Source organism: Sarcophilus harrisii, chromosome 3 (assembly GCF_902635505.1).
Source record: "Sarcophilus harrisii chromosome 3, mSarHar1.11, whole genome shotgun sequence".
Lineage (NCBI taxonomy): Eukaryota > Metazoa > Chordata > Mammalia > Dasyuromorphia > Dasyuridae > Sarcophilus > Sarcophilus harrisii.
In genome coordinates this window covers 269,269,394-269,296,208 of record NC_045428.1, presented here as the reverse complement: position 1 = coordinate 269,296,208, position 26,815 = coordinate 269,269,394, and the positions used below count along the sequence as shown (strand labels likewise).

At 35.1% G+C, this 26,815-nt stretch overlaps 1 protein-coding gene across 6 annotated transcripts in view; it reads left to right on the top strand.

Annotated features, from left to right (window-relative positions):
- Positions 1 to 498: 498 nt before the first annotated feature.
- The window catches only part of ZFX (zinc finger protein X-linked), a 63,154-nt gene continuing 36,837 nt past the window's right edge, over positions 499 to 26,815 (top strand). The window contains exons 1-4 of one of the 6 annotated variants that reach the window (XM_031959471.1): positions 1,095 to 1,184; positions 3,758 to 3,825; positions 8,692 to 8,839; positions 18,555 to 18,643. In XM_031959471.1, coding sequence (XP_031815331.1) covers positions 18,583 to 18,643 — 61 coding nt within the window. In that variant the 5' untranslated portion in view covers positions 1,095 to 1,184; positions 3,758 to 3,825; positions 8,692 to 8,839; positions 18,555 to 18,582. Of the gene's footprint in view, positions 517 to 1,094; positions 1,185 to 3,757; positions 3,826 to 8,691; positions 8,840 to 18,554; positions 18,644 to 26,815 lie in introns of those variants that run through there. The other 5 variants (XM_031959472.1, XM_031959470.1, XM_031959473.1 and 2 more) reach the window with 5 other exon arrangements.

Sequence of the window (26,815 nt, the reverse complement as noted above, 5' to 3'; positions counted from 1 at the left end):
ACTATGAGGCTAAGACTTGGGTATTTCCATGCTACCATCACTACAATATAGGGGGAAAAAATAACATACTTGTAGAAAATACACAATTTAAAAATCTTTATTACATGTATTTCTGCACATGTGCAAAGCCATTTTAAAAATGTAGTCATTTCCCTCCCCCCTTTTTTCTTTTTTTGCAAAATAACAGAAGCAGTTGGTTCTTATGGATCAATGAACAATTTAAAATATTTAACTTAATTTGTTTTGCAGTTGCACTAGGCTGGCCTTCCTCCCCTCCCTTCTTTCCCCCCCTCCCCCATCCATTTACACTGGTAAGTTCCTTTTCATTTTAAAATCAGAGCAATACTATTTTTAAAAAGGAAATTAATGTATCGGGAGGGGGGAGATGCAAAATTTATCCTCCTTTGCCAGGGAGGATGAATAAATCCGCTTGGGGGGGGGGGGGGGGAGAGGAATACTGAGGCCTTCAACAAATGGAGTTGAAATCCTCGATCCCGACGTGGAGCTAGGCTGCTGGTGAGTCCTAAGTGAAGGGACAAGGTTGATTCTCCGGGGGAAAGGGGGTGCGGGGGCTACACTGGGGTATCCTTTTTGGCGGAGAAGAGGAAGAGGGGGGGCTTTGAGGGTAGCCTCCTGGCAGAGTCTCCCCGGGTCTCAGCGGGTGGGAGATGAGCAAGTCGCAGCCCCGAGCGGGTTTTTACGGCCGAGCTAGGGCGGCGGCGGCGGCGGCGGCAGTGGCGGTGCGTGTGTGTCGGGCGGGCGGGAGAAGGAGGAGGAGGAGGAGGAGGTGGCGGCGGCGTCGGTGCTGGAAAGAAGCGGGGAGGGGGGGGAGCGTTGTCACGGAGACTCCGGTGCCGCCGGGGACCCCGCAGCAGCGAGGGAAGTGGGTTCCCCCGGCGGAGGGGTGCAGGCTGCGGCGGGGCCGGGGCGACGGAGGGACCCGGAGGGGAGGTAAGAGACCATCTCCCCTTCCGCATTTTCCTGGGTCTCTCTCCCGGGCGGTGACGTGACGTGCTGACGGCGGGCCCGTGCCGGGGATCTGGGCCGCTTTTTGTCAGCTCCGAGCTCGGCCCCTCCTCCCTCCCTCCGCCCGCCCCAACCAGCCGGAGCCCGGCCCAGTGCTCCAGAGAGAGCCCGGCCTGCAGCACCCGCGACCGCCGCCGACATCCCTACACGCCTGCACGGTGAGTCCCCGGCGCGGCGGCGGGCGGCATGGCGCGCGGCGCGGTGCAGGCCCCGAGGAGGCCGCAGCTAGGCCCGGGGAGGAGCCCGTGTGCCCAGAGCGGCGGCGGCGGCGGCGGGGCCGGCGGAGGCGCGCTCCGTAAGCGGGAGGGGGTGGGGGAGGGCGAGAGGCGGGGTGGGGGGGGACACAAGGTCGGTGCTACACCGGGGCCCGGGGGTATCGTGCACGGGGCAGAACCGGGGATGAGGCGAAGGCTGCAGGGGTGGGGGGAAGGCCGCAGGCGGGCTGGGGGTAGATGGAGATTTTTCGCTATGTAAATATCCGCGAGGGAGGGGGGGGTGGGGGACAAGATGGCGGCGACTCGCTGTCTGCTGCAGGAGGGCGGTTGAGGGGGGTGGTGAAGCGGGGGAGCCGCCATCTTGAATTAGTCGTCGGGATAGAAAATTCCGCTACAGACCGTGAGGGGGAGTGGGGGGAGGGTAAGCTAGGGCTGCCCCCGCTAGGAGCTCGGGAGATGCGGAGCTGCGGAGTCTGCGCGGACGGGGGCGTGCTCTCTCTTCTCCCTGGGACTGCTGGAGCCGGCGCCGCCATCATTATCACTTTGCCTCCAATTTCTTGGCGTTAGCGCCACCTTCCTGCTCTTCCTCTGGCACCCGAGACTGCAGCTTCCGCGGAATTTTAACAGTGCAGCCTGGGGCGGCCGCCACCGCCTCCCTCCAACGCTCGTGGGCCTCCCACGCATTGCACCCGGCTCTTGTCCTCTTCGGAGGAGCCGGCGCCCTGATGTGGGCTTGGGGTCAGGCTGGAGCCGCCGAGGGGTCCCCCCTCCCCTCGGGGTCCCTCATTGCTCCTCCATTTCCCTCCCGGGTCCCGCTCTTGTCCGGCGCAGCACCCCGAGGTTCATTCTGTGCTCCTGTAATTTGCTGGACCATTCAAAGATGGTCTTGTCCAGCGAACAAAGATCTCACGGAATCCAAGAGAAAGGAGATTAAAAGGAAATTGTAGATTGATTTTACAGGCACGTTCGGATGGTTCTGTGCCCTTGACTTTATTATACTACGAGAAACATTGTTGCTTTGGTTTGCTGCAGAATTAAAAAGAAACTAACTGGCTAGGAAAGAAGTTAGAGCCATTCTTGTTTTGTCCATACAGAAAAAGTACAAATCACACAGACCAATAAACACGTCATCGAGATTTAAAGTATCCATTTAATAAAATTCTTGTCTTAAAAATAAAAACTAAATCTAGAGATTAATACCTTTTTTGTAGATCATTTTTCCTTAATGGTGCATTTTCAAATATGTAGCAGATAGACGAGATATGGAAGTTTTGGAAGGATTTCTAATTGAATGAGAACAGTGATGTAATGCTGAGTGTTGCTGAAGTGTGTGTTTGTAACATTTTAAAGGATGCTTTCTTTCGTATTTAAAAAAAAAAAGTTAGCATTGATTTTCAGTAACCTAAAATGTGTTGACAGCGTTTCAAAATTAAGAAATTATAATAACAGTAATTGGTTTAAACTGTTGTCACCAAAAAACCCTTTGAAAATTTTGAATCAGTTGTAGGACAATAAAGAGATGTACAGTGTAATGAAATTGGAAGACCTGTCCAAAAGTTGGTGCCTCTTAAATACCTTTAGTGGATTGTTGCCCCTGTTGCTTTTTTCTGTTGGAACCTTTTGCTCACCCCAAATAACCTTTGTTCAGAAGCTGTTGTCATTCACAAACTCGAAGGAATGATGATGCTGTAGGTCAAATTCACACGATGGGGGATGAGGCCTATGAGAATTCTTCAAGTAAAATTTGATTTCTTGTATTTTTTTAAATAGTGTAGAAATTTTTTTTTTTTTTTAAGGCATTGACTAAATTTAGATTGCCTCATGCAACTAATGTGTTTCAACTCGGTTATGGAGAAATTAATCATCCTTTTGTTTGAAAAGAGTAATTCAGTTTGTTCATCTAGTCCTTTGGCTAATGTTTACATGATGGATATCCTAAAGACTAGGGGATGAATAAAATCCCTGCATTCTAGAATTTTGGACCAAAATCTCTGTTAGTTTACTTAGTGAAGATGATTCCCACACATAAATGTAACAGTAGTTTTTTAAACTGCTTTGAGCCAAATGACTGGTAGCACACCAATGATTTTGTAACTAAAAGGATTTCTCCTAGAGATTTCCACTCTTCTGGGCATGTCTGGTTTTTGAAAATAATTGAGTTCCTCAGTCCTTATGAAGTAGATGTGTTTTTGAGGACTTGGATGAATCATATTTTTGTAAATTGAATCATTTTAAGTGTTGGAGAGGCATAAAAGAGATTTATGGTAACTTTTATAAAATGAATAAGAGAACCCAAACTTGGAGTAACAAATTGGTAACTGACTTAAATCCAGCAGTTAATTTTCATTCATTTAGGTACATTTTCTTTTTAAGATTAAAATTAGTGTTTAAGATTACTTTAAATTAGTATAAAAATAAATAAAATTAAATTAGATGGTAGCTGCTCTGGGGGGGGGGGGTAAATAAAATTGACTGCATTAAACATATTTTAAATGTGGTTTTCTGGTTTCCTACAGATTAGAGGCACCCAACTAGGAGAGATGAGAGCAGCCTGTGTTATGTTAATGAGAAAATCTCCAGAGAGGTGTGTAAGTTAGAGGAAGACACAATTATGGCAAAACTGACAGCTGATGTTCTGACCTGTAGAGAAGAAAGCAGAAAAGCTAAAAATAAAGACAGTAGTTGTTTATCCTATTACAATAATGCACATTGATAATGAGAGAATCATCCAGAAGGGATTAAATTATGCTATTATAGAAAAGCAGGAAATTTTCTGCATGTGAATGTATAGGGGACTATGGGTATAGAACCCTACAGATAATGTTGAATTTGATTGTTAAGTAAGTTGTTTAGCTGAACTGTTTCCCACCCTCTGCCTTCCCCTTCCCCCCTTTAAAGAAATGACTCTAGGCTGGAAAGGATGGAGGGATATGTCAGCTATTTTCGTTGATGTTGAAACATCTCAATAAAAATTTTAAAAGAAGAATATATGCAAAAGCGTTTCATAAGAAATGATTAATACTACTATACATTTATATTGTGCTCTATACAGTTTAGAACTTTCATATGAATGCACTTTTTTGATGCTCAAAACAACCCTGTGAGGATAAGGACAAATATTTTTTCTCATTTTATGAATTGAAATGTAAGGTTCAAAAACATTGTGATTTGTCTAAAGATAGATGGATAAGATAGTAGGAATTGGTGTAGAATCTTGGTCCTCTTACTTCTAATCCAATGTTCTTTTGGAGATGGAAGGGATAAGCTTCAGTTAACTGGAGAATTCTGAGAATTACTAAAAGCTGTGCATCTGATGAGAGATCCTGAAACTTCCCTCCCCCCACCTTAAAAAATTTGTTTCTTCACTCATCCTGTCTTTTCAAGGTTGAACTCTATATACTTCTTTTTTGATCCCCTATCAGTTGTCTCACATTTTTCTTTCATCTTCCACCCCCTCTATAATCCCTCTCCCCCCATCTTTTTTCTTTTTTTAATTGAAGCTTTTTATTTTCAAAATATATACAAGGATAATTTTTCAACATTGAGCCTTGAAAAACCTTGTATTCCAATCCCACCTTTTCCCCCCATTCCCTCCCCTAAATGGCAAATAATATATGTTAAACATTCTCCCCCACCTTTCTAGAAAGTATGCTGTTAGATTTTTCCTTTTCAAAAAGCAAATAGTCCAAGCCCTTTTAACTCCAGTACTCTTCAAAGTATTACTCTTGCCTTTATCACCAAAGTTCTTAAAAGAATGAATATGTATGCGTGTAATATATAAATAATTTTATGGCCTACTCTTTGTGACTTCATTTGGAGTTTTCTTGGCAAAGATGCTGGAGTAGTTTTCCATTTCCTTCTCCAGCTTATTTTACAGATGAGGAAACTGAGGCAAATAGAATTAAGTGGCTTGCTCAAGGTCCCACAGCTAAGTAAGTGTCTGAAGCCAGATTTGAACTCGGGAATATGAAGTTTCCTGATTCCAGGACCAGGACTCTTATCTCAACTGTGTCATCTAACTACTATAGATACAAAGAAATATATATAAATGTGTATATGTATTTTTAAAATTTATATATGCATACATACTGTCCAAACTGCCTAACTTACTCATCCTTTTTGTTAGTTTGGACTCTTTTCTGCCACTTTTATTTCCTAATAGCCAAATCTAGTCATTTAGACCAAGTGGATCTCCACCTTATTGCTTTGCAACATTTGATGCTGGTTACCACTCCAGTCTTAAAAGTTGATCTTTCTTTTGGCTTCCTATGATACTTTGATGTTCTATATTTTCCTTGTCCTTTGACTATTCCTATATCTTTCTCACTGGCTCCTTCCTTTCTACTATATCCTTAAGTATCCATATTCTCTAAACAGTTCTTACTATTTTTTTATGTTCTTTTTCTTCGCTGTCTTACCTATTTACATGACCTTAGATATCACTCATTAAGGTGATTCTGGGAACTGTCCAACTCTGTCTTCTCCCTTATGTAGAAGACCTATATTTTCAATTTTTTGCTGAAGATTCTTTTGGATATCTAGTTTTGAGTTTGAATGTGATTAAGCATTTTTCTGCACTGCTGCTACCCAAACCCATCTCCTTTATCTGTCCTCCCCATTTCTTAGTGGCACCACTATTTACATAATGCAGGCTCAGAGTGTCAGAATCATCTTTGGTCCACTCCCTTCTCTTTAGCTTCTAATATCTCTAGTCTCATCTTTTCGTTTCCACTGCTGTCAACCTTTAGGATCCTGATTTTTCATTTGGTCTTTTCTAATAGCCTCCCATTCAGTCTCATTACTTTCAAATTCTTTCTCCTTCTTTTTATTCCCTTCCCCTAATAATTCTGGGCATCTTGTACCCATATCTTATCAGTTTTGTTTCTCTTGTTTTTGTCCTTTCTAAAGAGCTACCTCAGATTTACCTTATTGAAATCTACAATGTACTATATTACTTGATCTCTTGTATTGAAGTTGGTTCTATGTCTTATCTTTCTTACTATGATATAGACTAGAACTTAGAAGATAATAGATTTACAGATGGAAGAGATATCAAAGGTGGTTTGTCCTTCGGTTCCCTATAAGGCCTTTAGATTATGATTGCGCAGATAATTTGTTGAGTGAATAAATATGAAGCAGTCTGATGGGGACAGGGACACATTTTGCAACTCTATAAGAAAACTGATTAGGTTTTATTTATCAAAGCTAATTAAAATAGTTGCCTTTGAAGTCATTAGGAAAAGACTTGCCACCTGTCAGTAGATTAAGTATTTTTTTGGGGGGGATGTTTTCTTTCATATTATTATTCGATAGGACAGGATAACCTTCATCATTTATTGTGAGTAAGAGTTCAGTTTTTATTTAAGTGAAATATATTGTTTTTAAAAGATACAGTATGAGGCTTCTAGTCAAGAATAATTGGGTTCAAACTCCATTCCACTACTTAATTATCAATAGGATTTTGGGCAAGTCATGAGACCTCTATGTGATACAGGTAATTTCCTAAGAGTTAAACCATAGTTATGTTTTCATCTCCCTGTTTGTAGAGAGAATTCCCACATTTATGTGTTTCCTGTGCTCCCCAAATCATAGATTCTTCCCATATTTGGGAAACATAGGATATCCTAAGTCATGTTTTTGAAAATGGGCAGCTAGGTGGCTAAATGGATAGAGCACCAGCCCTGGAGCCAAGAAGATCTGAGTTCAAAATGGGCCTCAGTCTCACCAGACACTTACTGGCTTTGTGACCCTGGGCAAGTCACTTGACTCCCTATTTGCTTAAAAAAAGTATTAAAAACAGTAGAATAAAGGTACTTGTTTTAATAGTTTCTTTGAATTTTTAAGTAATGTACTTAGGTAAAATAGGGGTTTTTTTGGTAGGGTAATTTTGAGTGAATATGAGCAAGTTTAAGTCAGTATATCATTAGATACTTCAGAAGATCTTTGATCTCATTGTTGTGGGTACCTCTTTTAACAGTGCAGATCACAAAGTTTTTATTTACTTGGATAATAGTATCCAGTATCCAAGTAACTCTTGTCCATAGTTGACCATTCTGTAAATGATCCAAAGTTGGGAGCTGATAGAGAGGAGGGGAGAAAAAGAAGGAATGCTGACAACTACTTAGTGTCCTGCTCTTTTGACTTTACTTGGATATCAGTGGAAAAATCTAGGCTGACCATTTGTAATAAAAATTTTTTTGTTAAAATTAAAATTTTTACTATTAATTAAAATTTTTTATTTTTATCATTTGTAATTTTTTATTGAGATAGAACTTTGCTTCAGGGAGAAATTTTAGGATGTTGAAAGCACACAAATTACAATTCATCCTTTTTTTTCCCCCTTCTATTTAATTTTGAGCTCAGTACATGTTTATTGACAATTTTTTCTCAAGATCTGTCTATAGAAAGTATAACTGTCTACATAGATGAATAAACACAGAGAGGATTATGTGTATATAAATAACTAGTTATATATTTACACAAATATAAAATAAATACTTAGATAATTATATCTATCTATAGATAGATCTGTCTATAGATAGAGATCAGCTTTGTAGGTTCTACATTCATACAACATTCATCCACTTTTTTTTCATGTGTGAGTAGTTAGGCTCATCTACAGTCACTAATTTCCTTTGTGGGCTCTGCATTGTTTCAAGGCTAGATGAAATCAGCACAATATCATCCACAAATAGAAGCATCTGGAAGATATCATTTGTAAATCCTTACTTGTTACCTTCTCATGTCTTCATCATGGATTCACTGAATGCTTGCCTAGATTCTAGAGACAAGAATTAGTTCAATAATTGATACCCATTTATTTAGTATCTTTCAAGTATCATCCTTAAATGCTTTAGGAATTATGTCACTTAATTGAGCCTCCCACTAATTTTTTATAAGCTTGTTTTTTTCCTACTTTATTGTTTTTTTTTTTTTTAATGAGATGTTCGTCATCTTCTTTGTTTATTATCCTTGTTTGCCAAATAGCTTTCCCTTTCAGAAAGATCATGTTTGTTGCTTGAAATGGTTTCTAAGCTTTTTTGGCCTTGCACATTTTAAAGAATTCATACATATATATATATATATATATATATATATATATATATATATATCTTACACATTATCTTAGCAAGTGAGCATATTACATATTGTCTTTTTCATTCATTTCCCTGTTACTGGCTTCAGTGGCTCGTTTGAATAATGTCTTAATAAACAGACAACAGATTTGGAAATGATATTTTAAAATTTAGTTATGGAACTAACTCCATCTTTCTCTCTTTTTTTCCCCCAGTTTATTTGTAGATTAGAAAAATAAGGTGAACTTAATGGATTTTTTAGTTCAGAATGAATGAGTACAAAGTAGAAAAAAAAATTTTGTTCATAAAATCAAAAAAGTTAGAACTGAAAGGGACATTAGATACTTACTTCTCAAACAACCCTGTTTTTACAGATGTGCAAACTGAAGCCCAGGGAGGTGAAGTGACTTGTTGACCATCACATTGTATGACCAAGTGAGAATTTGGATCCAGTCCTTAGTACCAATCCAGTGCTTTCTCCATCAGACCCTGTTGCCTCTTCAGTGAGAGAAAAAGCTTTTTGTAAGTTGAATTCTTCTGTAGATTGTATTGTAAGCTCTTTGAAGTCACACTCTGGTTTTTCATCCCCTTTGCATATAAATAAGAGCTTTAATAATTGTTGGAATTGAACCACCTTCTATTACTTCAGGTACTCAAGTAAAAATTCTGTTGTCTTTTCTTTAAAAAAAAATTTTGGAGAATAAGTTTGTTGAATGATTTATACCCTAAGCTTTTGTACTACAGTAGAGAAGTAGTTTGGAATTGGAGGATTTGAGTTTAAATCTTGTCTCTGCCACTTCTTATCTTTGTAACCTAACTTCCAGAGGCCTCAGTTTCCTCATATGTAAAATGAAGGAGTTTACTTCCAACTCTAGATTGTATGACCTTATGATCCAAGAATGATTGTTGAATGGTTTCATCATAAGTAAACCTATTTTATTTTCTCCCTAAACTATTGTGATCAGAGTTACATTGTGACTTTGATTTTTAATTTTAATTGTTTTTCTAATTTCAGCATTTTAAATATTAATCTATTCTGTGATGTGGATGAAAAACTACATGTCTTTAGCATATGTATTTCCTGAAAGACATAGGATTTATGAATTTTAAATGAGAGAAGGGAAATAGCTTATTGAATGAATATATGTCATTGCTTTTGGATGAATTAATATAGACTGCATATTGTGGATATTTGATTTATTAGAATCTGAATTTGAAAAGAGGTATATGTTAGGGTGTTTTAATAATTCACATTACAAAAAAATGGCATATAGTTCATTAAATGTATGAGTCCAATGGCAATAACCCTCCTATAATGGTGCTTTGTAAGTTGGAGGGTCTTAATAAATTTTATCAAATGATTCCTTAAATCCATGAATGGTTCCCCAGTGAGAAGAGAAACTTGAAGTTCAAATGTTTTGGAGAAATATGCTAGTAATTAAAGATGAATCAGAAATGAACGGGGAAAAGCTCAGAAATTACATGTAAATAGAAAAATGAGATCTTGTTTATTAAAAATACTTCATTTGCCTCAGGAGAATAGCACAAATTTTATATAATGATGCTAAATAGGTTAGCTATATTTCAGTGATGATGGATTGAGTAAAGAAAGTGATTTCTGACCAGGGGCATTTTGGATTTTGGAAAAATTAATTTTAAATGTATTTTGTGAGCTTATTGACTATTATCTAGGCAGAACATAACTTGACTGTGCAAACTTTCTGTTGGTGTTAATCTCACTTGGTTTAAATCAAAGAATTCAAGTGTGATTTTGTGGATTTTATGGCTAATTTATTATCCATTCATTCATTGCTTTTCAGAAAAATTTCAGTTTTTAATTCAGATTTACCTTATATGCCAGCTTTTTTTATGGTTCTCTGTATTCCATAAAAATAAGCTTGTTTTTTGTTTTTAAAATATGCTTTTTTTAGTAAAAAACGTTTCCCCTCCCCCCCCCCCCAACCATCACAGGGGAAAGTTGAATTCAAAACCAGTTTTAACTAATTGTATATTGGAATTAAGGAAAACCTAACATTAAAATTGGTTACTGTCAAAAATAGGTTTGTGCTCATGAGTTAGCAACATGGCACTACATAATTATGAAGAATGATTTGAGAAGGATGTTGAGAATTTGAAGAAAGATGTTTGTATTGGCTTTTTAAAAAGCTTAGGACCTACATATTAATATACAAAAGTAATTCTAATGAACTGCAAAAATATCAGGTGTTATTTTAGTAAAATGAACTTTGATTTCACATCTGCTCATTTGCAATTCATGTTGGAACTTGTGTTTCTCCTTGTTTGTGTAATAGGAATTTTTTCATTGGTTGTTCTTATTTGCTTTTAACTTATGTTATTTTTATATTGAGCTCCTCTTAGTGCAAACTTTGGCTTTACTTTAAAAGCCCTTCATAACCAAATCTCTTCCTATCTTTCTAATCTTTTCTCTATGTGCCCCATGATCCAATGATACTGGCTTCCTTGCTGTTCTTGTACAAGACACTCCATCTCCTGACTGAGTATTTTCACTGGCTGTCCCTCATGCCTGGAATGCTTTCTTCTCAGCTGCACTCCTGACTTCCTTCAAGTCCAGCTAAAGTCTTATCTTCTGCAATATGCCTCTCTTTCCCCATCTTTCTTAATGTTAGTGCACTTTCCTGAGACTGTCCTACGATTTTTCCACATATATATTGTTTGTACAATATTGTTTACATGTTGTCAACTCCTTTAGATCAGGGACTGTTTCGCCTTTCTTTGTATCTCTAGCACTTAGCACAATGCTTGGCACGTAAGCACATTGGTGTTTAATAAATGCTGGCTATTTGCAGTCATTTTAATTCTCCTGCCCTTAATGGTTTATTATTTGCATAATAGTCTTAATCTCAAAGTAAATTTTGTGGATAAACCTAGAAGTTGTTATTTTTAGATTAATGCACATATTCAAGTTGTTATTGTTACATAATTTGCTGTAGATTGGCATTGGTTATTCGATTCATTTCAAATATTGTTATGTGCAAGAAAGGCAATGTGGAAACTAAATTCTTGAATTTATAACGTAATGTGATAAAGATGCTTTGAAGATTAGTCTGATAATATATTTTATCAAAAGTTTTGCTAAAATTGTGGTAAATTCATTTGTGGGATTTTTCTATCTATCACAGCACTAGGAGAATCAGGAGATCCGGGTTTGACTTCAATTTCTGCCATTAACTAATTGCATGAACTTCATCTTTAAAATAAGAGAGTTGGGCTGGATGCTCTTTTAGCTCTAACAATACATATGTATATATTTGCATTTATAAACATCTATATATATGTCTATATCCATATATACACATGTATATGAGAAAGTGATATGTGTTTGATATGAAATGATGTATATGGTATTATTAGGAATGAAGAGAAAGGAAACACTGTGAGAGAAGTAGTATAAGATTTACTGGCAGATTGATAGAGTGAATGAAGTACAACTTGGACTTAGTGCCAGGGAAAATACTGATAATTTTGAACAAACTGGAAAATTTTAGTTGGAAGGTTAGATTAGAGGAGAAATCATTTCAGGATTGTTTATTTTTGGATATGTTGAATTTGAAATGATAGATCACTTTAAGTAGAAAAATTATTCATGAAACTGTAGTTGTAAATCGGTCATCATTATAATGTAATTGAGAATGACAAGTATGAAGAATATAAGGTAATATAGAAAGACATGAAGTAAGGCAAAGTAAAGAAAGGAGAATGAGAAGACCAATTTGTTGATGGTCTGTTTCTGTTAGAAGCTTAACAGCCTGCTGAAGTCAGTGGAGGCCTGAGTCAAAACTAGGAATATTTGGGTTTGACATCTGCTGATTGTATGAACTGAACAAGTCATTTCTCAATGTCCCAGACACTTCTCATATGATGAGAAACTACAGCATAGTTGCCCATCTTCATAGATAGAAGGAGTCTCTTTACTAGTCCTCTTTCTACACAGATGAAATTATAGGTCTAGACTGCTTCCCCATCCACTTCTCACCCCCCCAGAAACTCAACTATGTAATAGGACATTGTGTTTGTGCTTAAATACATAAATGAAGAGGTGACTAACAAGCAAAGAATAGGAGAGGAAATAGAATATTTGCATAGAGGTAGTATTTTTTAAAAGTTTTATGTGTAAGGGGAGCCTGGATTAATTAGGGCCAACCAAAAGGGAGGAAGCCCTGAGGGAGCAGGAAAGAGGGAAGAGAGAAGCACAGAAGGTAAATAGAACAATCAATGGGAAAAGAAGGGGAAAAATGGAGAAATAAGAGGGGGAAAAGGAAGAAGGGAAGAGTAAAAGAGGAAGAAGGGTAAAAGAAGAAAAGGGAAAAAGAAATTGTAAGGAAGAGGGAGTTAGGGGAGGAGAGGAGAGAAGACAGGAAACATGGTATAGTAGAAAAGCTAGGGATTTTAAGAGGTGGAGGGGTAGAAAAAGTGCATTTTAGTCATGGAAGACAGGTTTTAGAAAGGCACAAAGATGGGAAACGGCATGGCAAGTGCAGGGCAAGAACTAGTTTGACTTGAGATAAGGAGAGGAATATGAGTCTAGAATGATAGAATGGTAGAAAGCCTTGATTATCAGTTTAAGAAGTTTATATTTTATGTTAGAGGTAAAAATGCTGAGCCAGATGGAAAGGCTATGAATAAGCTGTTGGTCATATAAGATATGAAACATGGTCCAGTGAATGGTCTGGAGCTAGTTATAATCAGCCATTTAAATTTCTTGACTCGTCAGTTCTGTTAGATGTCTCTCCGGATTGAAATTCTCTGGATTAGGATTGACCCACGACATGTTAGCAAGAGGCCCATTGCCTAGATGGAACCGCCAAGGCTTCATGTCAGAAAGTTGATGAAGACTATAATTAGTCAATAAACATTTACTAAGTGCCAACTATGTGCCAGGCAATGTGCTACATTCTGGGGATACAAAAATAGACAAAAGACTTAACTTTCAAGGAGCTCACAGTCTGATGGGAAGACAACAAGTGATAGATATGTACAAACAAGAATATACAGTGTAAATAAAATCATATGGGTGTAGACTGAGAGAAAGGGAGAATTAAGAGTTGAGAATGACTTCAGATTTCATAATTGTGTGACTGATCAAGTGAGGGCATCCCATCATCTTCTTCATACTGCCTCTAGTATAGATCTTGAAAAAGGCTTTCTGTTAGTTCTTATCATCCATGAAAAATCTTAGTATCTTGTATGCTTTAGGGTTGGTGATATTTTTTTAGGAGGTTACTACTCCTTTGTATTCATCCTCAGTTGTTGCTGTATCGGCAGTCAGGCTCTTCTATCCTTCACTGTCTCTTGAAGTCTATCCAAGCTCATGTTCATTGCTTCTGCCATCTCCTTCTTCATTTGCCTTCAACCTTTCCCAATATTACCTCATTCAGTTGCCCGTGTCTACAAAACTATTAGTTGGTTTTGTTATTACTTAAAGTTAATAACAATTTTTTTTTGTTGTTTGAACTTGTGATTTTATTGATACAGGTAATCTCCAGGGAGGAAACTCCCTCTATCCATGCATATCAACAACTGCTCTTCAATTAACAGTTTTAGAGAATTGCCTATTGGCATTGAGAGGTAAAATAATTTACCCAGCATCATACAGTCAGTGTGTGTGTCAGAGGTAGGATTTATACTAAGATTTTTTGACATACAAGTCCAACTTTCCACTAGGGGTAGGGAACCCTTTTTCTTTCAAGAGCCATTTGGATCAACATCATTCACAAAGCATGCAAATTATCAGCTTACAATTCAGAAGTTGTCATACCTAGCTTTCAGCTCATCACCTGTGGTTGCCTTAGCAAATGATTTTGTGGATGTTATGCAACCTGTAGACTAGATCTTCCCCACTCCTGTACTGTTTTCTTAATAAAATTAGAAAATTGTGATGTTTGACTAAATGATCCAAACCAGACCTATGAAAAAAATTATTGAAATTGAAGTGAGATCGGGGAACTGGCATCACTGATAGTGAAGCCTTTACTTAAGGTATTTTACCTTTACTCAACCCTGTAAATGTTACTCGTAGATTTAACTACACATTTTGCTCAGAATCCCTTTATTGATGTTTATAAGAAGGGCAGCTGGAAATTTGAAGAGATGTTGGTGGTCATTTAAACTTATTGTTTACTCATGGGGAAACAGGCCTACAGAGGTCAAGTTACTTGTACAAGGCCTCTGTTTGCAAATTCAGTGGTTTTTTTTCTCCTGTGCTATCTTGGAGCTCATTTTTAGCTAAGCTCTTTGTTTATGAACAATTATTACATTATGGGACCCTGCAATAGTCTATTGATATAGGGTTAATTATAAAGATAAGTTACTTCCTCTTCTCCCTAGTATTTAAGAGGAGTTAGTTCAATTTAAAAGTTGTGAAGACTGAGTTAGCACCCTGGATACCTTAGAATCAGCTGGAGTCAGGATAAGCAAAAGTGTTTCGTCTTTTTTCTTGGTCTTTAGGGGTAGAAGTGAAGGGAATGGACGCAGGATCTCCACGACTTTCCTTCTATTCGTCTACTGCCAAAGTGACTCTGGCTTGTTTTACTTCACCCCCTAATCCTTCCCACAATTCTCTGTGTACACCAAAAGACTGAACCAGCACAGAATAGTGGGAAGGGCCATTTTCCAAGCAAATGCTAATAGAATATTGTCTAATAGGTAAGTGCTCGGTCTGAACCCAGTGCACCTACTCAAAGTTTCAGCCCTTTACAAAAAGTGATAGGTAATATCATGGGGACCTGACCTGTGATTTTACTTGTATAAGGAATTCTCCTTAAAGGAACTTTTATTATCAGTGTAGGCTGATACCTTCTATGAAACTTATTTTATCATCTTAGAAAGTTGCCTAGATAAAGTATTGAAGTTAAATAACTTGTTGGGGTGATGCCAACATTATGAACCTGAGACAATATAATACTTGAACTGAGAATTTTCTGGTTTCAGGATTGGTTCTCTGTTTTTCTGCTGCCTCAGAACAAAAAACATGTACAAAAACAAACATGCATAAAAACATACATCTGTTTATACCTATATTAAACAAAATACATATGAACAACAGCCTTTTCCCATTAGATAAAAAAATGAAAGAATAGAAACATGATTCTCAAAAAAAGAATTGCAAAATATTAGTCTATGAAAGAATGCTCCAAATCACTAATAAGAGAAAATTCTTCCTTATTTGGATTTCTTTGACTCCAAACAATCCTGAGGTTTCATCTTAGACCCTGCAAATTGCAGAGATCAAAAGAGAGGGAATAATCTTATTTTGGATGGGTTGTGGGAAGATAAGTACACTAGTGAATGAATTGATGAAGCTGTGTAATAATAAATGCAATTGTTTTAAAAAACAGTTTGATACTATACAAATAAAGTGACTAAAATGTTTAACTATTTGAAGCAGTGATTCTTCTATTAGGCATATTACCCCAAGGAGATCACTACTTTTTAGTTCCCATGTACACTAAAATACTTGTAGGAACACCTTTGTAGTTACAAAGAACTGGAAACAAAAATAAATTTCCATTTATTGGAAGATGGCTAAGCAGATGGTGATATATGAAAGTAATTAAATATTATTGTGCTGTAAGAATGACAAATATTGAATACAGAGAAGTACGGAAAGACAAGTATTTTCAGAATTTTTCAATGTATTGATTGGTTTTTCTAACTTTATTCTCCTTTAAAAATATTCCATGTTTTATGGGATGATTTTCTGGGCAAATGGGGAGGCATAAAGGGAAATTTTAGGTAATATGGTAACAAAAGATCTCAGAATTTAAAATGTAGCATGGGAATTCTGGAGCAAAGTCAGAGTTATGTGTAGATAGACTTTGGAGAGTCTTCACAAGGTGAGATGGTAGCAGGAACTCTAAGAAAGGATCAGATTTCTGAGAGAATGTAGAGAAAAGAAAATAAATCTCATGACCTTTGGGAGAAACATATCCATGTTCTGGGGAATGATAGGAAACAAGTGAATGGGAGGAAGAAGAACAGTCAGAGAGGTAGGAAGGTAACCATATTTGATTGGTACCAATCAAAATCAAAATTTTGTGGTACCACAAAATCTTAAGTTTGAAGAGGAGGAAAAGACTTGTTTATGTGGAGGAATGCTTAAATGTTGCAGCTTGGTGCAGTAAAAAAAAAAACTAATCAATTTAAGTTAGAGAACTTGGATTTAAGTTGTTAATCCCTGTGTGATCTTAGGTAAGTAATTTAACCTCTTTGGTTCTCAGTTTTCTCAAATACTTAATGAGGGGTGTTGAATTAAATGACCTGATATCCTTCTAGTCCTAATATATATTTAATCACATGTGTTTTATATTAAATTTCCAGATAAAGCTTTCCTTTCTCCCTTGCCCATCAATCTATTTCTTGTGATTATTTTTTTTTTTAAGAAATAAAAATCAAGTCAACCAAACCAGTCAGCACACTACTATTTGATAATATATTTAGTATTTCATGTATCTGAAGTGAGTAGTCCCCTACCTTCTCAAGGGAAAAGAGAGAGAATCTATTAAATCTTTGATTTTCCTTGTCTAAAAGAGGAGGAATCAGCCCCAGAGAAGTTCACATATTTATCCAATATCACCCACTTAGCAGAGACAAGATTAAAATGAAAGTCCTCCAATTTTCTTTTATTTTGTGCTGTACTCCATTAAATGAAAATTTCAGGGTGTTTTCTTTTTTTTTTTTTTTACTGCTGTCTTAGCTAACAAGCTGTCATTTCAATAAAAAGTAATAGGAATAGATGGTTTGAAATGTTTTCTTAAATTATTTATGAAATTGACTTAAAATAATGCAATTTTTAAGTTAGCCTAGATCTTAGAGTTAAAGCCAATATTGTTCAAATATATTGTTCAATATATTTACAATTTACCTAAAAGATGGTATTGAATAGCTTCTTGTTTGATTAAACCTCTTTATGATTAAAAATCTTTGTTATTGTTACTCTGTGTGTGTGTGTGTGTGTGTGTGTGTGTGTGTGTGTTCCTGTACAAATTTTTTCATCTTTGCAGGATGATTTCAGTTGTATCCAGACTGAGGTACCATGTTTAATTACAAGTAGCATTGGATAACATTGCTTTTTCAACAGTTGCTATACATTTTAGTCTGTGTCTAATCACATAAAAGGAGTTCATTTGAATTGTGTGTGATTGAGATAAATCCAAAGATTGTGATTTTATATCATTACAGGAAATCTAGGGTAAAATCATGTTTCATTATATATGAAATAAAAATTCACAAAGAGTTTTTGAACTGTGGGCACATAATCTTAAGAAACCATAATCTCTTTTTGGAACATCAATTTATTTGACAATTTTTTTTTTTTCATTAAGCAGAATTAACACTGTCTTGTTAAACTACTTTGAATTCTCTGGTTTTCATGTTCGTTCTATTTTCAATACTTTTTCCTGGATAAAAATCATATTTAAGGATGTATATAATATTATTTCACTTTATAATTTTCGTTCTATCAATATTAAAAGATGACAATCTTTATTAATGTCATACTAAATGCAATTATCTTTGTGGAAATACTCTGCTTCCTTTTACTTGACACTTTTTCAGAGCTAAAAATTTTGCAACATTGTCCTACATTTACTCCTAAAGGTTTTTAAGTTAAGCATAAGCTGCTTCTTGTCCTCAGTGGAAGTTAACAAAAATGGCTGACTTCTGTTCTTAAGTTATTGTTACCTATGTTGATTTATATAGAATTTTTATCTTAAGGATTTGTTTTAACAATATTGCAAAGGATATTAGGGTTAGGCTTGAAATTTAGAAGCTTTGAGTTAGAATATTAAGTGCTTTTCAAATTAGGATTGTTTTGTTGTGTATATATCTTTAGCACCTTGCACAATTTATGGCATATAGTGGGTGCTTAATAAATACTTACTGATTGTGGGAATTCTGTAGTTAAAGAATGGGTTAAAATTAAACTTAAAAAAGGAAATAGATATTAGAGTTAAATCCTTGGACTGGGAATAGTTTGAGTTATTCATTGGTCTATCTGGTTTTCCTAGTTGTTTTTCAAACATCAATTTTTAAGAGTATGGACTTCTTTTAATTTGGACTGATAAGTTTTTGATGATATTTAATGTATCAAAGAAAAAAATGCTCATTCTGAGGCAAGGAAAATAACTTCATGAATTATAAGCCTATAACTTTGACTTATGAAAAGATTAATATGGGATTTGGTTTTTTCCTGGCTCAGGATCAGTGACTGATGAGAATTAAAGGCCATGGATGAAGATGGACTTGAATTGCAGCCACAAGAGCCAAACTCGTTTTTTGATGCAACAGGTATCCCAACAACTTCTTGGGTTGTTTTAACTTAATCACTGAAAGAGGATAAATTGTGAATGAGTGGTATTCTTGATCACACATTTGGATGTTTATGCTACTACTTTAGAGTCAATATGTATACCCAAACTTGTACAGGTAAATTTAATTCATTCTTGGCTTCAGTGTCTTCTATAAGACAATGGATTGTGAGATCTAAGATCCTTTCCGGATCTAAATCTTGTGATCTCTTCCTAAATTGCTTTTCCCTCCCAACTTCCCTATTTTTGCCTTCAGTCTTTGAGGCAATTTTTGCTATTGCTTTTATGCTTTTTTTTCAGTCATTAAATGTTATCAAATTTTTCTGTTGAGTTGCTAATCAGATTTTGCTACTTTTCCTGTTTTCCTGTTTTCCTTTTTCCTGAATTATTATAATAACCTCTTGTTTTCTTTCTTTCCAATTACTCCTCCCTCCAAGAGTTGTCATTGCCTTCAGAATGATCATCTTAAAACTGCTTTTATCATTCCATTTCTCTTCTTTGGCTTCAGTGGCTCTCTACTGCCTCCAGTCCAGCGGTCTTGGCTCTCTCCAGTCTAATCTAACCTTTTGCTTTTTGTACCTAGTCACAGTAGGAATATATTCTACATGGCAAGGGACTCTTCTTACTGTCCTTTCATTCATTAACGCTAATTCTTTTTTTTTTTTTTTTGCTTGAAATGTCTTTCAACTGTTTAAATTTTTTATTCTTCAAATTGTAAAGCAATATATAAATGTGATCTGTTAATAATTAAGTCAAAACCCAGTTCAAGGTTTACCTCTTCTGTGAAGCCTATGAAGGTCTTAACTTGTTTTGCAGTCATAGCACTTAATAAAATACACATATAGTTTTGACAGGATGGCATATGCTTAATTCATGTGTATTAAGTCTTACTTTACAGCTAACTCCTTAAGAGAAGAGACTTTTAAATAATTTTATTTTTTCACATGTTCTAAATGTTAAGGGGGAAAAAAGCAGTAGAGCTTCATGAATACTTATTAAATAAATGCATTTTGAAGAAAAATATTTGTAATTTACTCATAGGACATTATGAATTTGACAATGTAATCTCTATGACCAAAATCCCTTGATAGTTACAACACTATAGTGAAAAAGTAAGTTTTCTGTCCAAACCACCAGCATTGCAGAGGTACATTTTAAAGTATAGAATCAACTTTATAGGTTTTTTCTATTGTCCTGTGAACCTAACCTATTCCACTGGTTGTCTACTCTATTTCTTAGCCAGTACACCAAATGGTTTTGATGACTGCTGCTTTATAATAAAAGTTTTAGATCTGATGCATCTAGACCATCTTCATTTGCATTTTTCCATTAATTCCTATAGGCTTTTTCAGGTTAAATTTATATTATTGTTAAAATTACCAAAAAAAAAAAAAACCAAAACCCAAATTTCCAGAAAACAAGAAACTTGACATCTCTTTAAATTTGCTTCTAAAGTAATTAAAATCTTTGAGCTACAACATGGTCTATGCAACAAGTTTTGGATTTGAACTTATGTTCAAACTCTGTGCTACTTAGTGTCATTATGAACTCTAGGGCAAGTCAATTAACCTTTATGGGAGTTCAGTTTTCCATAAAATGAAAGGATTGGAATACATGATCTTCATGGTTCCTTTCAGCTACAAATCTTATGATCATCTAGAATACTATAGTTGGAAGAATCTGTAGAAAGTTCTTTTGGTCAACTACCCGCTTGAATGGTAAATCTCTTTTAACACTAACTCTGACAATTGCCAATCCAGTCTCTTTCTAACTAGGGAACTCTTTACATCTTGAAATATTCGTTCTTTCAGATAAATTTAATTGCTGGGATATTTTTTATATTGATAAGACTAAAAAGATATGTTTCAAATTTTTTACCCATTAGTCCTTGATATTTATTTGGGAGACAAGTAGAATAAGTTTGATGATCCCTCATCAGTATGATAGTCATATAAATATTGAGGGTAATTACCTTGTCTGCCTCATTTCTCCAAGCTAATCATTCCCAATTCTTAATGCTTACATAACATGCACTGCAATCTCTCTATGCTTTCTTATCTTAAATGATGTTTATTTGTATCTTTTCTCTAAATCTGCCCTGGAAGTTCCACTCAATTTATTTGAAGCGTTTTTAATATCTAGTGTCACATTTAGAGTAATCATTTCCCCTTTCCCTCCTCCCCTCATTTTTGGTCGTTTCTGGTCTTACATGTTCTTTGATGTCTTTTGTGGTATTTTTGGAACATTTGTAACACTAGAAGATTGGACCTTATGTGTTTAAATTTTTTGATCATAAAAACTTGTGAAATGGGAGAAAACAAAGTTTTTTCCAGTTCATGTTGATATAAATTCATTAACACTTTTTGGAGCCAGGTTTTCAGTGGGTACTAAATGCATTTAAGTTTGTGATCTAGGCAGCATTGCTGTCCTGCAACCATAATGATATACCTTTCTGAAATCGTGATATATACTATGTTTAATCTGATATATTTGCTTAGTAACCCTGACAAAAGAGAAAATGGATTTGGTCTGATATAATTTATTTTTTTATGACTTTTCATGATTTCTAATGGTCATCAACATCCTTGACAAGTGCTTACGTTTTATAATTTGATCTAGTATTTTATTGATCATGGCCGTTGTCTGGTCAAAAGCGAACAAATTTACATTTTCTCATTTTTTGAAAATTAAAACATTTGTTTTTAGTCCAGGCACTTCTTCTTACACCATTCCAAAGATAAATTATGATTTAGCTGTCATCTATTCAAGCAACATAGGAATTCTCAAATTCCAAGTGACTTTTTACTCATTTAATTAGAACAGTTAGGTGGTTTTTTTGCTTCTTCACTTATCTTCAATTTTAATTTCATCTTAATCATTTTTACTTTACCTTTTATTCTAAAGTAATTTCTCTTAGTATATAAAAAGCAGAAATATTTGGGTAGTTGGTTTTTCTATTGTCTGTTAACTTTGATCCCAAGTGTTGGACCTTCTTTGTTTCTATTCTTTCCTCCAGTGTAATTACAAGGATGTTTTTGTAATTATTAGAATTTTTCATAAGCTTCAACTTAGAGCTCTAGTCTTCTTAACACCATTCTTCAAGGAGCTAGTCATTCATAGATTTATTTTTATTCATCCCTGATTGTGTTCCTAATGTCATATTTTGAACATAGTCTTGAATATTTCAATGGATCTGAGTTCTTAATCAGTATGGATATTCTTTCTATTTGATTCTTGGCTATATTTTTTGGTGTATATCTCCTTAAAATTTATCCAGACTCCTGAGGGGCCTTTCTTTCAGTCTTTTTCTATTTTGTGGATCCCAGTAGAGTACTTGGGCTGTATTTTTGTTATTTTTTTTGCTCAATTGTAATTTTGGCTCACTTGTTTTTCTGACCACTCATAATGATATATCTTGTGCCATTTCCTATTTGTGCTAATCATATGTGTTACCCTTTGGGTCACCTACATCTTTGATTCCTTACAGATTCTGATATTTTCATATTTGCAATAAGACTATTGCTGGAAGAAAAATATAGGCGTTTGTTCTAAGTTAAAGATTAAAGTCATATGTTTTTCATGAATTTGTATTATCTTTTTTTTTTTAAAGTATCATTTTTTTTGAAATAACATGCAAACATAGTTTTCTACATTGATTTTTGCAAAAATTTGTGTTCCAAATTTTCCTCCCTCCCTCTCTCCCTTCCTTCCCTTCCCCAAGCCAGCAAGCAATCCAATATAGGTTAAAAATATGTAGTTTTTCTAAACCTACTTCCATATTTGTCATGCTGTACAAGAAAAATCAGACAAAAGTGGGAGAGCAAAAAATAAAACCCCATGAGCAAACAATGACCACCAAAAAAAAAAAAAATGAAAATACTATGGTTTGAACTGTATTCAATCTCCATAGTTTTCTCTCTGGATGCAGATGCCTCTCTCCATCACAAGTGTATTGTAATTGTCTTGGATCACTTCATTGTTGAAAAGAGTCAAATCCATCACACTTGATCATCATATAATCTTGTTGTTACTGTGTACAATGTTCTCTTAGTTCCTAACCCTAAATGCTTACTTCACTTAGCAATAGTTCATATAAGTTAAAATCATTATTTTAAACCCTAGAACTTTAACCTTAACCATTTCTACAAGAAAAAATAGATGAAGAATTCCAGTTGTCTAGCCAAGTGGACAAACTATAACTAGAAAGCCTTGGCCTACTTTTGTATGGCCTATGAGGTAAAAGTGTTTTTTATATATTAAAATATCACAAAGCTATTTTTAAAATGTAAAAACTATTCTTACTTGAAAGGGGTCAAAGGTCTAGACTTTTTGTAGTTAGATAGACAACCTTTAGCCTTTGTCCACTGCAGACTCTATAACTGGCTAGTGAATTGTGATTATACTTTTAAACAGGAGACTTGAACAGAGTTATCTTTGGGAAACTGCATAATTATTTTAATGGCCTCAAATTTCTCTAAAGCAAAGACCCATCCTTATAATATTAGTATTGTTCTGGTGAAATTGTGTGGTTGTGAGTTATGAGATACTATAGACTCCAAAGGTTGGAAATTAAAGATCACTCAAAGGACAATCAAGAGACATATGGTAGGTTTGCACCATATTACAAACAAGTAATTATGAAGAAGTTACGGATATTATTAAAGATAGGTTTCTTAAAAAAAGATGGTGAGGTACCAAAAACAGGATTATTGATTAAAAACCTGCATGTTCATCTCAAAAGAATTTGTGGAAAGTTATTACTGTAATAGGTGAACCTGTGATGCATTTGTGGGAAGACTTGGAAAAAAATCACAGTAGATAGGCAGTGATGGGTGGTTTGTAGCCTGCTTGTTGGAAACAGTGATATCACAAATCATGTGAAGTAACAAAGTAATCTAGCTTACTAACTTTTTTCCCCCCATTTTTGAATCCCACTCATTCATTGTCTGTTAAAGTGTCAGCTGTAGATATTGTGTGTGTGAGATACATGAGGTTGGGTAGTGTAGTGGATAGAGTTTTGGACTTAGACTCAGAGAAGATAAAATCCGAGTTCAAATCCAGCCTCAGACACTAGTAGTGGGACCCTAGGCAAGTCAATTTGTTTGACTCAATTTACTTATTTATAAAATGGGTATAATAATAGCACCCACTTTACAGGGCTGTTCTAAGAGTCAGATGAGATTATTGTAAAATGCTGAGCTCAGCACCTGGCATATACTAAGTGCTGTATAAATATTATCTTCTCAAATATATATATGTAATGTATACATATGTATGATCATATACATCACATTCATACATATACAATTTATTACAGGCTTCCAACCTCATGTTATGATTTAGACAATAGGTATTCCATTTAGTATTTCTCTATAGGTTATTTGCTTGATCTCTTTAGAGTGATAATCTACTTGAGTAGACTTTATAATATTCATATACTTGATGAAATCAGCTCATTACCATTCATAAAAGACAAACATTTGAAAAAATCCTCACTATTTCTCCCTTTCATTTAGACCTGACATATTGGATCAATGATGGACCCCTTTGATGGGCATATATTTCTTAGTTCGATACCTTACTTAGTATTGATCACCAAGGCTTTTGAATAGTTATCACTGTTTGCATTTATCAAGAATTTTGTATGAATTTAATGCATACTTGAGGGCCCTTTTAAGGCTTTACTGAATGCTTTTTTTGTAATCAGTAAAATAAGCAAATCAAAGTGTGGTATACTGTAATCTCTTTACCTTGGTAAGCTATAGAGGATAGTTGGCAAAATCTTGTCTTTTCCCTCTCATATTTTCTTCAAGATTATCCTGGAAGTACTTAGAACAATTTGCATAAAAGATTTCATAAAGTTGAGAACATAGACATATAAATTGGTAGTTATTGATGTTCCTTCATTTTCCTTTGAGGGGACTAGTTAAAGTGTCTGTGGTCTTTTCCCCTATTGTTTTGATACTTTTTTTCTCTTATGATACCTTGTGATGTTTTTCCATACTGCTTGCATTGAATTGCTTCTAGCATGGATTCCAAGATGTATTTGATTTGGTTTATCTTTTCTTCCTGATTTTATCTTCTGTGCCATTTCTAATTCTTTGGATTACATTGGATATAGGTGTTAAGAATAGTTATAAAATATTAATAAATTTGTTCCATTTTACATCATTGTTTTTTGAGGTGATATGGCTTTTTTGGGTCACCTGGCAGATTTTCCTTTGATTTGCTTTTTGCTTTTTTATGAGGTTTTATTATTTATAATCTTTTGTCATCCTTTCTCTATTGCTTTACAAATAAATGGATTTGTAGTCTAAATCAGTGTTGCCCTTGGCTTTTAATTCTTGGCAAGAAGATCAAGTGTTTACTTGTTATTGCAGTTCGTGAGCTCTTTTTTCTTTCTTTGGTTGTTTTATACTATTTGATAGTGATGTAATAGTTGAGGTCATTATTTGTCTTTTTTTCCCAGTTTCAATTTTTCATCATTGATGGATAATTTGAATAGGTATGAATATTGAAATTGTTGGTTGAAATGGTTTTTAATTGTTCAGAGTGACTTCTCATCTTTAGTAATGTTCTTATTTCTAGATTTTGATCTTTGCTCTGGCTAGTCAGTGGTCCATTTGCCTACCAAAAAATTGATTAAAAATTAAGAAGATATTAATGACATACAAGTATGAGCCTAAAAGTTTTTGGCCTCTATCATTTCCAGACATTGAACCATATTTTGTAATATTTTTAAAAAAATCTATGCTTATTAGAAAATAATCTATATAGCCATATTAATGTTTTAGGTCCCTTTTTGGGATTTACTTGTTTATTTGATTTTGACTTGTTTTTAAGAGTCTTTTCACCCTTCTTGATCATAGATTCCTAGGAAAGGGACTTGAGAAAAGTCATCTAGTTCAACTCCCTCTTTTTTTACATGAGGTCCATAGAAGTTAAGTGTTATGCTCAACATCACAGGTGGTATCAGGCAGGACTTTAAAAAAATTTATTTCCCCCAATTATATTTGAAGACTATTTTTAATCATTTAAAAAAAAATTTGAGTCAAATATTCTTCCTCCAATCTTCTCTATCCTGTTCCCTGAAGACAGTAAGCACTTTGATATAGATTGTACATGTGCAGTCATATATAGCATTTCCATATTAGTCATATTGTGACAGAAAACAGTCCAAAACAAACAAATAAAAAAAAATGAAAAAAAAATAAGAAAATTAAAAATCTTATGCTTCTATCTACATTCAGATTCCTCTTTGGATGTGAATAGCATTTTTCATCATGAGTCCTTTGGAATTGACTTGGATCATTGTATTGCTGAGAACAGCTAAGTCATTCATAGTTGATCATTGTATAATATTCCTATTACTGTGTATAATATTCTTCTGGTTTTGCTCTCTTCGTTTTTCATCAGTTTATGTCTTTGCAGGTTTTTCTGAAATCATCCTGCTCATCATTTCTTATGTCACAATAGTATTCTTCCATTATAGTCACATACCACAACTTGTTCAGCCATTCCCAATTGACAGGTATCCTTAGAGGCAGGATTTAAATGGATTTTAGAAACAGTGCTCTTTCCACTGTTCTACATACAGCCTTTTGTTTTAGATTTGCTATCCATCAGTTATAATCTGTTTTTTTCTCTGATATGTGTCAGTTATATTATTCTAAATTCTAGGATACATAATAAATTATACAGTATTCTTCCTCTTGGCTATCACAAGCTTTAAAATGATATGATTGTTTTCTCCTAACACTACTTTTTTTGGTTTACCAGTCCTTCCCTGGTATTCAGAATTGGATTCAGAATAGCGTCTTCTCTAGTCACTTTTTCTACCTTCTAAAATAGGAAATTAACATTAAAGCAAGTCAGGATGCTTGGCTCTTGGCAGAAAGAGTCCCTTAGCAGATGTCCAAACATTTAAAGCTTCTCATCACAGCCTTATCTTGCCTTCTTGCCAGTTCTGTAATTTGATAAGTTTATATTACTTGTACATTCCTTTTTATTTTAAATTAATTCTTATAATCCAATTGGAGGATATTGTTAAATAAGATAATTGTTTTCTTGACTACTTTATTGAAATATGTAAGAGGTGGTTAAATTTATCTTTAAATCAAAATAATTTCTTTAAAGAAATTAATTTAATAGT